The sequence below is a fragment of the Echiichthys vipera genome (assembly GCF_963691815.1).
Source record: "Echiichthys vipera genome assembly, chromosome: 19".
Taxonomy (NCBI): Eukaryota; Metazoa; Chordata; class Actinopteri; order Perciformes; family Trachinidae; genus Echiichthys; species Echiichthys vipera.
This window is the reverse complement of record NC_139844.1, coordinates 5,232,580-5,245,184: the sequence shown is the minus strand read 5'-3', so window position 1 is coordinate 5,245,184 and position 12,605 is coordinate 5,232,580. Positions and strand designations below refer to the sequence as shown.

The 12,605-nt window shown below is 39.1% G+C and overlaps 1 protein-coding gene across 1 annotated transcript; it reads right to left on the bottom strand.

Moving 5' to 3' along the window:
- Nucleotides 1-306: 306 nt before the first annotated feature.
- Nucleotides 307-11,264, bottom strand: LOC310961632 (galectin-8-like). Its single transcript, XM_083933778.1, has 9 exons — nt 11,159-11,264; nt 7,790-7,878; nt 7,401-7,611; nt 6,673-6,792; nt 6,509-6,580; nt 2,780-2,806; nt 2,379-2,467; nt 1,825-1,993; nt 307-842 (listed from the first exon to the last, which is right to left on the bottom strand). The coding sequence occupies exons 1-9, from the start codon at nt 11,195-11,197 to the stop codon at nt 693-695; spliced, it is 966 nt and encodes a 321-aa protein (XP_083789904.1). The 5' UTR covers nt 11,198-11,264; the 3' UTR covers nt 307-692.
- Between the last annotated feature and the right edge of the window lie 1,341 nt (nt 11,265-12,605).

Here is a 12,605-nt window from a genome sequence, read left to right as displayed (position 1 = left end):
TGGATGAAACCACAGCACTGCGTCGCCCTCAGAAATGAGCAGTAAGATTCAATAATTGCACCGTAGTAGTGAGTCAAGTTATCTCACAAAAAAGAACAGATGTGATTGATTTCAGCATTTTTTGGACACTTACTATGGTTTTTTTAGGGCTTATTTTTTGGACTCACTTTTCTATGACTTCCTGACCTTTTTCAAGAAATCACGCCATGACCATTTCAAACACGCTATCCTATGACTGATTTAAGCATTTTTTGGACATATTATATTTTGACTTTTTCCAACAAACTACGCTGTGCTATGTATCAGAGTCAGCTTTATTGTCAATTCTTCACATAAACAAGACATACAAGAAATCAATGTTGTTTCTCACTATCCCATGCATAGACTAGACAAGACACAATGGTAAGTGACACAACATAAATGATATATGATATAGGTTTGTTTCTTAATGAGCTTGTATCTGCAGAGAAGAACTGCAACTAGTTCACATGGCTCCTTTATTTGATCTGCTCACAAACAGGACATGGTTAATAGTTTTTGTTAAGAAGATTACACTGGTGATCAAAACACTTTTTTAGTCTGCAGTTTGTTCGTTAATGTCTCACGGATTATAAAGGCAGTGTTGTATTACTATTATTATTGTCATATTATTAGAAATATACACATTTAACAACCGGAATAATGTCATGAGTTCACACGATGTTGATGTCCAGCAGCGTGACGTCTCCCAGCACCTCCAGCTGCGTGATGCAGCTCAGGTCCTGGACCCGGTGTTTGTAGTCCAGCTGGTGCAGCCCGTTAACGGCCACTCTGAAGTGCTGCGAGTCACACAAGACGATCATCTGCACGGGAAACACACCGCATCATTAGAATAGTGTTTATTCATAAAGCACTAATGGAAACCAAACTGGAGCCGCAAAGATTCATCCTTTAGTTATCAACTATTAAACGGATCACCAACTAATTTGATGAACAACTATTTGTCACTTTTTAAGACAAAAGGTAAAAATCCTCTGTTTCCAGCTTCTTAAATGTGAATATTTTAGATTTTCCTCCAGCAAATTAAATATCTTAAGTTAATAAATACATTTTTTATTATTTTAAAATGAGGCACAGTGAGTTCTTTTTATCAGACAAAGGTGCCTAACTTGGATGTATATCATCAGCATAGAGGAAGATATGAACACGCGCACGCACACACACACACACACAAGCACACACACACACGCACACGATGAATATTTAAAAAAATGTTGACTCAGAGAAGAGAGTTGTTTTTTTTTGTGTTTCTGTCATTGGTGTAAAATTCTTTATACATTTAAATGTTTAATTTCCCTTTTTCATTCTATTTTATTCACTTTTTGTTATTTATTTATTCTAAATGTATTTATATTTTGAATACAAAAATATATCAATTTGTTTATAATTATTATTTCAATGAAATACATATGCAAGAAATATTTTGTAAGATACTTGTAAAGTAAACATTTTTGGTTGGGTTATGAGGAAAAAAGAGAAACATAACAATAAAAGTAGAACAGAAAGCTGTTAACTAATTCCTTATGGTTAAATAAGTGTATACTTCTTCACACAAGTCTTTGTTATTCATGCATCCCTGTGTAATATTATTATTAATGTTTTCTTTTTACATCTTTGAACACATTTAAATCAATCACATTTGAAACTAAATATCTTCAGATTGTATTTCTATTAGAACAAAATGGTCAGTTTTCTGTCTGTTCATCATCATAAGGAAAACTTGAGTGTTTTAAATAAAGTTCAAAAGCTTCAACAGGTTTCAGGTGTTAACGACGATGGTGTTACCTCAAAGTATTGTCCCACACCGAAGGGGAAGGAGTTGAGCTTCTTCTCCTCGGGGCCCCAGCATTCAGACAGGAAGGAGTTTCTGACAAAGACCTCCTTCTTCAGCCGAGGGTTCAGGTGAAGAGCGATGTCGCCACTGCCGCCGGACACTCTCAGGTTCACAGCGAAACTAAAGGGCAGCACAGGAAACATGCTGAAACTACAACAGAGAAACTTTTATTCTGTTCAAATGTTTTGATTGATCAGTGAGACCAGGAACTAGAAAAACATTAATACTGTATATAATAACTTAATTAACTTAATAATAATTACTATTATTTTTAAAGATAGTGCGACTTGTTGCTGCTCATGGGGGAATTGTTGGGTCTCTGTAAATCATAAATAAGTCACAGAGAGTGGTCTTTACTCACTCTATATGTAAAGTGTCTTGAGATAACTTTTGATGAATTGGCGCTGTCAGTAAAATTGATTGGAAATGATACTGAATGAAAACACAAGTAATGTTTGAGTGGAAACACTTAAGTGTGTTAGCACCAGACAGACAGACAGTTTACCTCTGAGCGTTCTGATTGGTTTCGCCTTTGATAGTGATGCTGCGGCCGACACTCAGCCCTTTAACCAGCTCGCCTCTGAAGGGAATGTTCTGCAGAAAAACAACAGAAGAAGAAGTTCAGAGAAAAAGAGACAAACAATGAAGGAAAACAAATAAAGATAGAATTCTTTCATTTGATCTGAAAACATTGAAACATTGAAAAACACTCAAATTAATTCATGCGGCACTTTCAGTATTTTAAAATTATATTCTTAAATCCATTTCCCAGCTCTTCCTTTAACTTTTACTTCCATTAAAATGTCATTAGCAAGTTAATGTCAGTGTTTCGTGTTTACATTTTTAAGACCAAAAAATGACAAATAAATAAAGATGGAGGTGGATGATGAAAACAGTACAACTCACCAAGCTGCCTGAAGAGGAGATTATCGGCTGTAAAATGAACAACAAAACAACCAAAATAAGAGTTTTTTTTAGCTAAAAACACCAAACCTGTCACCTGTGGAGTTCCACAGGGCTCCACTTTAGGTCCGCTGTCTGTTTACATGTGTTTCCATATGGAATAGATAACATTCCTTTAATATTTAATATAATATAGTCAGGGTTTTTTCTGCATTATAAATTTTGAGGCGGCTGAAATTGTCTGCTGCTGCGCTGGAATCCCTCTTACGGGTTCTAAAAAAATGTATTTAAAATATTTAGTTGGCTTCCGATTTGGCACGGGGTCAAGTCTCAGTCCCGCAATTTTTGATAATTTCACGTTTCAGGACCCCAAAAGTCACTACAATAGTAATATTCGTCTCGTTTGATGGATACACCACCTAAATATGCCGACACATTCGGCCAGGCTGACTGTAAAAGACCAGGGGGCAAGGGCTAGCACCGCAGAGGAGGCAGGTGGCGAGATTAGCATGGCGGCCATTACTGACCTCTTGGAGCATCACCGTGAAGCCCTCTCCGCCGAGAACAAAGCCTCACCTTCGATCTTAAAGCCTCCGTTTCAACGCTCGCAGCAAAGCTGGACCACATCCAGGTCACAGTGTCCGACTACACTCAGAAGATAGGTTCCCTCCAGGTAAATGCAAATTTACAGGACGAGTGTCTGCTAACGCTGGAGGCCTCCTGTGCCGTGCTAACAAAGAGCAACGCTAAGCTGCTGGCTGAAGTCAGCGACCTGGAGTCCCGGAGCAGGCGCAATAACATCAGAGTGATTGGATTACCAGAATCTGTTGAAGGTCCGCGGCCCACAGCCTTTTTCGCAGAGCTGCTCATGAAGGTTTTCGGGGAAGGCTTTCTGGAATCACCGCCGAAGTGTGACAGGGCTCACCACACACTAGCTGAGAAACCACGGACGGGGCAGAGAACCAAGGGGGGTCACCATTAGGCTGCACAGGTACCGGGTGAAGGAGATAATCATATGCGAGGCAAACTACAGTACAGAGGCTCCTCTACAGCCATCTACGAGGACTACGCTCCGGAGGTGGTGGAGCAGCCTCAGAAATACAGAGAGGTTGCAGACCCGGGCTGCAGACCCGCGCTGCTGTTCATCGCCAGACTGGTCGTCACGATGAAGGACGGAGCCAGGAAAAGTAGCGGTCACCGAGGCAAAAGCCTTCATAACATCCTCCCGCGCAGAGTTGCCCTGATGATCGCGGGAGAGCTGTTGAATTCACCGCAGACAAGCCGCTGTCATGTTATGTAGATAATCGAGAGTTTGTGTGTTGCTGACTGTAGCTGTGCTTTAACAGCCCAGGACTGACCGGAGTTTATTTTTAGACCACAGTGTTAGAGGCTGCTGATATTCTGTCCGGTAAAGAGTTTGTACAGAAATCGCTAAATGGACATTTTAACACACTGTGGACATAAGATCCAGCGTTTTCTGATGTTTTTTGAATACCCATTTTTTGTTGCTTCCTCCACTACTACCGATTACTTTAAGGTCATGCAGTGTCATTCTAACTCATTATCATTGTTCCTAAGGCTAATGCTGTAAAGACAGGTACTGGTTTGTGTCTGATCTCCTGGAATACTAAGGGAATGAACAATGCGATCAAAATCGGTAAGGTCCTGACACAGTTACAGCACCTTAAGAGGGATGAGATGTTTCTGCAGGACAGCCGACACCTCACATATTATAGGAAGGCCCTCCGTAATGCCAGAGCAGCATATTACTCATCTTTAATAGAGGAGAATAAGAACAATCCTAGATTTATTTTCAGCACTGTAGCCAGGCTGACAGAGAGCCACAGCTCTATTGAGCCATGTATTCCTATAACCCTCAGTAGTAACGACTTCATGACCTTCTTTAAAGACAAAATTATAACTATTAGAGACAAAATCAACTCGCTTGGCACCAATTTTTTTATCAAACCCAGGAACCTTAGAAACTGTACGACCTGATATATTCTTGGACTGCTTTTCTACAGTCGACCTTAACAAATTAACCTCTACTATTTCAGCATCAAAACCTTCTACTTGTCTCCTAGACTCTATTCCAACTAGGTTACTTAAAGAAGTGTTACCTTTAATTAGCACTCCTGTATTAGATTTGATTAACATGTCTTTATCAGCAGGTTATGTACCACAGTCTTTTAAAGTAGCTGTAATTAAACCTCTTCTTAAAAAGCCCAGTCTTGATCCTGAGGTTCTAGCCAACTATAGACCTATATCTAACCTTCCTTTTCTCTCTAAGCTCCTCGAGAAATTAGTCGCCAATCAGTTGTGTGAGTTTTTACATAATAATGAGATATTTGAGCATTTCCAGTCCGGATTTAGAGCAAATCATAGCACTGAGACAGCACTGGTGAAAATTACTAACGACCTTCTAATAGCTTCAGACAAAGGACTTGTCTCTGTACTTGTTTTACTAGATCTTAGTGCTGCCTTCGACACTATTGACCATCACATCCTGCTGCAGAGACTGGAGCATTTAATTGGCATTAAAGGAACCGCACTGAGCTGGTTTAAGTCATATTTATCAGATAGATCTCAGTTTGTACATGTTAATGACAAATCCTCCATGCACACTAAAGTTAGTCATGGAGTCCCACAGGGTTCTGTCCTTGGACCGATTCTTTTCACCTTATATATGCTTCCCTCCATAAATTTTCATTGTTATGCTGATGATACACAATTATATTTGTCGATCAAACCAGAAGAAACCCATCATGGGAAAAGGATTTGGGGGTAGACATAACTGAGGTCCAGTGGAGGGACATTCTGAAACTGGTCCACTCATCTTAGATTGATGCCAGGCCTGGCCTGTTACAGTGGAGGGTGCTCCATGGTTGCCCATTTCACCAACGCTAAACTGGCTAAGATATACCCTCGTCACAGTGACGCTTGTAACCGCTGTAAGCAGTCCCCAGCCGACCACACACACATGTTCTGGACGTGCCCGAAGCTTGCTGAATTTTGGTCCGATATATTTCAAACCCTCAAACAGGCTCTTAACACAAATTTGGAACCAAATCCCCTGACTGCTCTTTTTGGGCTCCCTCCATCTAAAAATCTGCCCATTACTACACAACGTGTCGTGGCCTTTACCACCCTGCTCACCAGACGTAACATTCTCCTTAAATGGGAACATGTTTCTCCACCGACTCATGATAGTTGGAAACAGGGAATTTTTTTTTTATGGGCTGTGGGTGACAGCGTTGTATGAATGAGAAAGGTCAGGTGGACGTGGTTTTTGGTGCACATTCTTAACAACATTAGTTAAGAATTCAGTGGCTGGGCACTTCATGCATTTGCAGAGTGCTTGTTTTCGGCTCTCCTGCATGTCCCGCAAGTTTCCGCTCCCCTGCCGCCTCGGCCCAAATGTTGGCCAGAAAAAACCCTGATATAATATAGTATTCTATTATTTAATATCATACGTGTTTTCATTTTTATGCTGTATGAACTCATTTCAATAATTCAAAACTTATAAAATGTGAAATATTACAACAACTTCTCATCTGACATCCCGAGAACATGACGTGATTTCTGTTTTAAATGTATTTCTATATTTCTATATGAAATTTAAGTAAACAGATGTTCACATTTACCTACAGTTCTGATGTCATTGATATGACGTTATCGTTAATAAGAAAATAAATAATAACATCAAATAAATCGTTTTAAAAAACAACTTACAGTCTGATGAAGTTCCTGATTCCTCTGTGGTTGTTCCTGTTTGGCCAGACCGGCTGTCGTGGAAACTTCACTCTAAAAACAACAACAACAAGATCTGATTCATCCTCATCACAAGTTTGAATCACATGAGGAAACAACCACAAAGACGCTGTTGTCCGACTCACCGTGCTCTGGAGGATGCCCACAGCTTTAACGTCGACCTTTCCAGATATGAGCAGCGTGTCGACTCGCTCCAGCTCCACTCTGTGTTTAAACTCCAACACGTGACCTCCATTCACCGCCACCTGCAGCACAAACACTCTTTACTGACAGCAGCGACAGTGTAAAAAAGAATATTACAAAGAAAAGTTCTCTCACAGAATCCATTTGATCTTCTAACTGGTTACATCCACAACACTTTAAAGTTAGAATCCGTCAGCTGTTCGTCCAGTTAATTGTCTTTTAACTTTCTATCTATCAAAGAGTGGGATAAAACAATGCTGTTTGATCACACGACTCACTAATGAAAGCACTTGTATTTGCTGTTTGCTGATAAATACGGTCTGAGTGTCTGTGGAGATTCTCCCGCGCTAAAAACAAATGTGCGGCGCATTTAGTGACGCTTTTTATGTCGTTCCCCTTCTCTCTTTAGACCTCCCATCAGTGGGGAGCATGTGAAGGCATCGCTGCAGGTGTGAGCCGCCGATCTGCTGGCGTCACACAGTCGACACTGTTCGGTTTCCAAAGGAACTGTGGAAGATAAAGCCCCAGAGGCTCGCCTGCAGTTACATCTGACCGCCAAAGAGGCCGCTAGAAACAATTTAACTCAACTACTACGGATTAAAATGTTACCTTAAATTCACAAATGAAACGGGCCTCAATAAGAAACACTTGTATAAAATCCATCTCTCACCTTAAACTTGTCGTTGAGGACAAGGACGATGAGCTCGAACTTCTCTCCGACAGTGAACGGCTTCACGTACAGGATCTCCTCACGGCCCCAGCGCTCCTTCTGCAGCGAGTTGCAGACGACGCACGGCGACCTCTTGAACCTCGGGTTGAAGTGAAACGCCACGTCGGCCCTCGGTGCCACGCTGCTGCCACACGTGAAGTCGACCTGGAACCTGCAGCACAGAGAGGTGACGGGTGAGGCTTTGACTGACCAGAGAATAACAACAACACACTCAGTATTCCTCATGTTTTTGATCGTTTTGGACATTTAGCATTTAAAATAAAATGAAAACGTCAGCTTGTGATGATGCTGTAAACTATGCTGTATCAGCAGGTTTTATCCTTCATCACCTGTCAGCGTTTGACGGCACGGAGCCCTGGATCAGAACCATCTCCCCCGGCAGCAGACCGCCCAGGATTGTCCCGGCGAACGGAATCGCCTGGTGGGGAAGAAAGTCAAGATATGAAACTGAAGATCTGGAAACATCTGACTGGAACCAACGAAAGTTTTAAATCTGTGATGGAGATAATAATCTGCAGCTCTATTGATAATAAAAATAATCTTCAGTCGCAGCTCAAATTCAGAGGTAAATGTTTGTTTTTCCCTAAACTATAGTAAAGTATTTAAATCTGCGTTCCAGTTGGTTTGCAGATTGAATTGGTTCTTTAAGATTTGAAAATAAGTCATTAAAATCACAATGATTATTTGCTTTTCAAATACTTTTGATATATTAAGCTAATTCTTGACATGTCATGCTTCTATTTACTTAATAAATTGATGTTTAATGCAACAGAATGTTGATTATATTTTGTTAATCCTCTATTCAGTTATTGTGATGATTTCTACTGTAGTCACACAGAAACTGATTTTTTTAAATATGTGTAACTTTATTGTAGAGTCTGATTTGGTTTATTATTATTTGTTATTGTTCAGGTCTTCACATATCTACAACAGGAGGAAAACTGTCCACGACAGATAACGCCAAACAATTAGAAATTATTTATGTTTTAATATTCCTGCGCGTTTCTTCAAATGATAGCAAAGAAAATGACTTAACTTAAATCGGTACTGAAACGAAAAGGATGCACTTTTTAATTCGCCTTACACATAACTTCCTCAAAATCTGAATTAAATGAGGTTTAATTAAGATTCCACCGAAGCAGTCAGTCTGAAACTAAACTTTCAGCCACACGCTTGTTAAATTGTTAACTTGTTTTAACTTTTTAAATTTGGTTATTTAAAGGAAGGGATAGCCATAGGTGTCAAAGGTTCAAATTTATACTCAAGATATAGATACTAGTGTTTAAAAATACTTCTGTAGAAGTAGAAGTATAGATACTAATGTTTAAAAAGACTTCTGTAGAAGTAGAAATATAGATACTAGGCTTTAAAAAAGACTAATGTAGAAGTAGAAGTATAGATACTAGAGTTTAAAAAGACTAATGTAGAAGTAGAAGTATAGATACTAGTGTTTAAAAAGACTTCTGTAGAAGTAGAAGTATAGATACTAGAGTTTAAAAAGACTAATGTAGAAGTAGAAGTATAGATACTAGTGTTTAAAAAGACTAATGTAGAAGTAGAAGTATAGATACTAGTGTTTAAAAAGACTAATGTAGAAGTAGAAGTACAGATACTAGTGTTTAAAAAGACTAATGTAGAAGTAGAAGTACAGATACTAGTGTTTAAAAAGACTAATGTAGAAGTAGAAGTATAGATACTAGAGTTTAAAAAGACTAATGTAGAAGTAGAAGTATAGATACTAGTGTTTAAAAAGACTAATGTAGAAGTAGAAGTATAGATACTAGTGTTTAAAAAGACTAATGTAGAAGTAAAAGTATAGATACTAGTGTTTAAAAGACTAATGTAGAAGTAGAAGTATAGATACTAGTGTTTAAAAAGACTAATGTAGAAGTAGAAGTACAGATACTAGTGTTTAAAAAGACTAATGTAGAAGTAGAAGTATAGATACTAGTGTTTAAAAAGACTTCTGTAGAAGTAGAAGTATAGATACTAGTGTTTAAAAGACTAATGTAGAAGTAGAAGTATAGATACTAGTGTTTAAAAAGACTAATGTAGAAGTAGAAGTATAGATACTAGTGTTTAAAAAGACTAATGTAGAAGTAGAAGTATAGATACTAGAGTTTAAAAAGACTAATGTAGAAGTAGAAGTATAGATACTAGTGTTTAAAAAGACTAATGTAGAAGTAGAAGTATAGATACTAGTGTTTAAAAAGACTAATGTAGAAGTAGAAGTATAGATACTAGAGTTTAAAAAGACTAATGTAGAAGTAGAAGTATAGATACTAGAGTTTAAAAAGACTAATGTAGAAGTAGAAGTATAGATACTAGTGTTTAAAAAGACTAATGTAGAAGTAGAAGTATAGATACTAGTGTTTAAAAAGACTAATGTAGAAGTAGAAGTACCAACTTGAGCTTTTTACTCAAGTAAAAGTGTAAAATTACTGGTTTCAAAAGTACTTAAAGTATGAAAGGAAAAGTAATGTAAAGGGGGAAAAATGTCATTGAGGACAAATGTTTAGGCCAGTCCACAGGGGCCTATAGTGCACTAGCCCACCTCACTAAAAAGCATTTTTCTAAAGGACATATGTCGTAATGTTAGAATAAAATGTTGAACTTGTTGAGCTTTTAAAGCCATTAGCTCGTGGTACTTGGGTGCACAGAGCTCGTGGCGCATTCAAAAGGAGTTGTTTTTGCGTCCAACCACTTCTTCAAGGCTGCTGTTGGGACATTTCCCTCCAGTTCTCTTGAGTCTCTGCCCAAACATCTTTGCACCAAGCTCCATACTGTACATCTGCTGCTTCCTTGCTGGAGTGTATGTGGTTTGGATCATGTGCAGATGGATGTGGATCGCGTACAGCTAATATGGTGTCAGAGTGGTATATGTGGATGCCAGGATTTATCTGGATAGGTGTGTGTGTGTGTGTGTGTGTGTGTGTGTGTGTGTGTGTGTGTGTGTGTGTGTGTGTGTGTGTGTGTGTGTGTGTGGAACAATGACAAGTCGTGACAAAAACCAGCAGAAATAGGAGTACCTTGCAGGGATGGGTATTGTTAAGATTTTACCGACACTGCTGATCAATCCAGTACTTTAAAAGGTTCCACTTATCGGTTCTCTTTTAGAGATAAAATGAAAAAAAATGATCATATGTATTATTGAATGAGCCACAGGTTTATTTTCTGTTTTCTTCTTGTACCTTATAATGTACTTAAACTGTACAGTTTTGCAGTATGATGTCATAAATCAACAGCAGTGTTTAACAGTCCCCACACACAGAAGCACGGGGCTCCGACACACAGTCAGACTTCAGGAGGTAGTCTGCAGATACTAAGGTATGGGAAAATCTGGACCGGGGGCAAATGTACAACCGGGTTTCGGTACCCATCCCTAGAAAAGGCTATTTTTAAAGTGTACGGAGTAGAAAGTGCAGAAAAGTGCGTGACAATGTAACGAGTAGAGTGTGTGTACTTCGTTACGTGACACCTCTGGAAATATGAGCAGAATTCACCAGGAATATGACCACACCGTGACTTGTTTTATTAGTTGTAATACTTTAACTGACACGTCGAATGTAAATTGAGTGCTGTGCTAAAATGCTAGCTAGCCTGCTCGCCCACAAATACCTGCGATAAAAATGTGAATTCAAAGTCAGAGACGAATCTGAAAATAGAAAAAGTTATAATTCAACAGAGGGGAAACTTACCGGGTTCAAAAACGTTTGCCTCGGGCTTGAAACCGACATTTTTGAGCAAAAAAAGCTGCTGCGTGAAGCCTGTGGATGGTTTTGTTTACTTCCTCGTTCTACGTCATCACGGCCCACGCTCACAAGGATGCGACAAACCGGCGTCAGATAAGGAAATTAATATTAAATACTTTCAATATAATAGCAGTTGAAATGTTGTATTTTAGTCGAAAACGCAGTTTTTCGCTTATTAGAGGAAAATAACGAATTTCTACCTTTTAATGTTTGAATACCACTCGTGTCCCGGTGTGATGACGTCGTTGTCCGCTCCTTCGTGACTGCGGGTTTTTGGGAGGAGGTTGGTTCAAGTCTCATGACTGATAATAATGATTTACCTCCAAACAGGACGCGTCTCGATACACTTACATAAGCTCAGGAATTAAAAACAGGAGAAAAATAAATACAAGAATGCATTAATAAATAAGTAGAGCATTAAATAAATGCATAATGCAGGAAGAATTAAATAGTTGCTGAAATAAATGTATGAATAAAAAAATTCATGGATAAATGGGAACTCCTACATTAACATATGGACCCATAAGTAGATGTAGATGATCAAAACTGTAGAAATTAATGTAAAGCATTTACTTATTTGAACATCTATTCATTCATTTATGCCTTCATTAATAAGACTGAAGTCATGTTTAGTGGGTGGGTGGGGTCTATTGTGTCTCAGAAGTCATTGCAGTAGTTTAAATCATGCTCCACAGATTAGGATTGAAATTGTGCACTTGTGTTGTGTTAGTCCTCAGAAACACCATCACTGTCAGTTAAAAATCAAAAGAAAATGAGATTTGGAACTCAGGCTCCTCTGTCTATGAAATAGATTCTGATCAGGCAGACTGCTGACACTTTAGTGAAACAAATCAAATGGTCCCTGTGCTGACAGGAAACAGTTCACCTGACTACAAAGGGAACAAAAAACAACTCCCAGCTCCATTTAAGCTCTAAAGGAGAAGAGCCAGTGCACCTACATCTTTCTCAAGTCAAGTTCAGTTTCCCACTACTTACATTCATTCATTCATCTTCAACCTCTTGCCTCCTGTGACATCAGCGACTGTCGTTTAGTCTCAATAGAGCACTAACAGAGTCAAAACCAACTTCCCGCCAACGACTGTCACTAACGACAGTCGTTTGTACTTGGAGCACAAAGGGTGTCAGTGACATCGGCCTTGTGAGAGGTTAAATACCTGGGTCTCCACACCAGATAGTTGGACCAGTCCCAGCCTGGTCCTGGTCCAGTCCCAGCCTGGTCAGATGCGTACATGAACTGATGAAGCCTCTTGGATGAGAGGTGAAACATCTTCCTAGACAAAGAACCAAGTCCAGTTGCTTTTGACTGAAATTGCTTTGAGGGTAATGATGACCTGGACGAATGAGAACATTCACAGGCCAATGAAGTACATAT

Excerpts from the sequence above, each read along its gene's own strand:
- LOC310961632 (XM_083933778.1), bottom strand. The coding sequence starts at position 11,197 with ATGTCGGTTTCAAGCCCGAGGCAAACGTTTTTGAACCCG. Across the intron at positions 6,581-6,672 it reads TGGGCATCCTCCAGAGCACG|AGTGAAGTTTCCACGACAGC; the intron begins GTGAGTCGGACA and ends TGTTGTTTTTAG. Across the intron at positions 2,468-2,779 it reads TCTCCTCTTCAGGCAGCTTG|AACATTCCCTTCAGAGGCGA; the intron begins GTGAGTTGTACT and ends GTTTTTCTGCAG.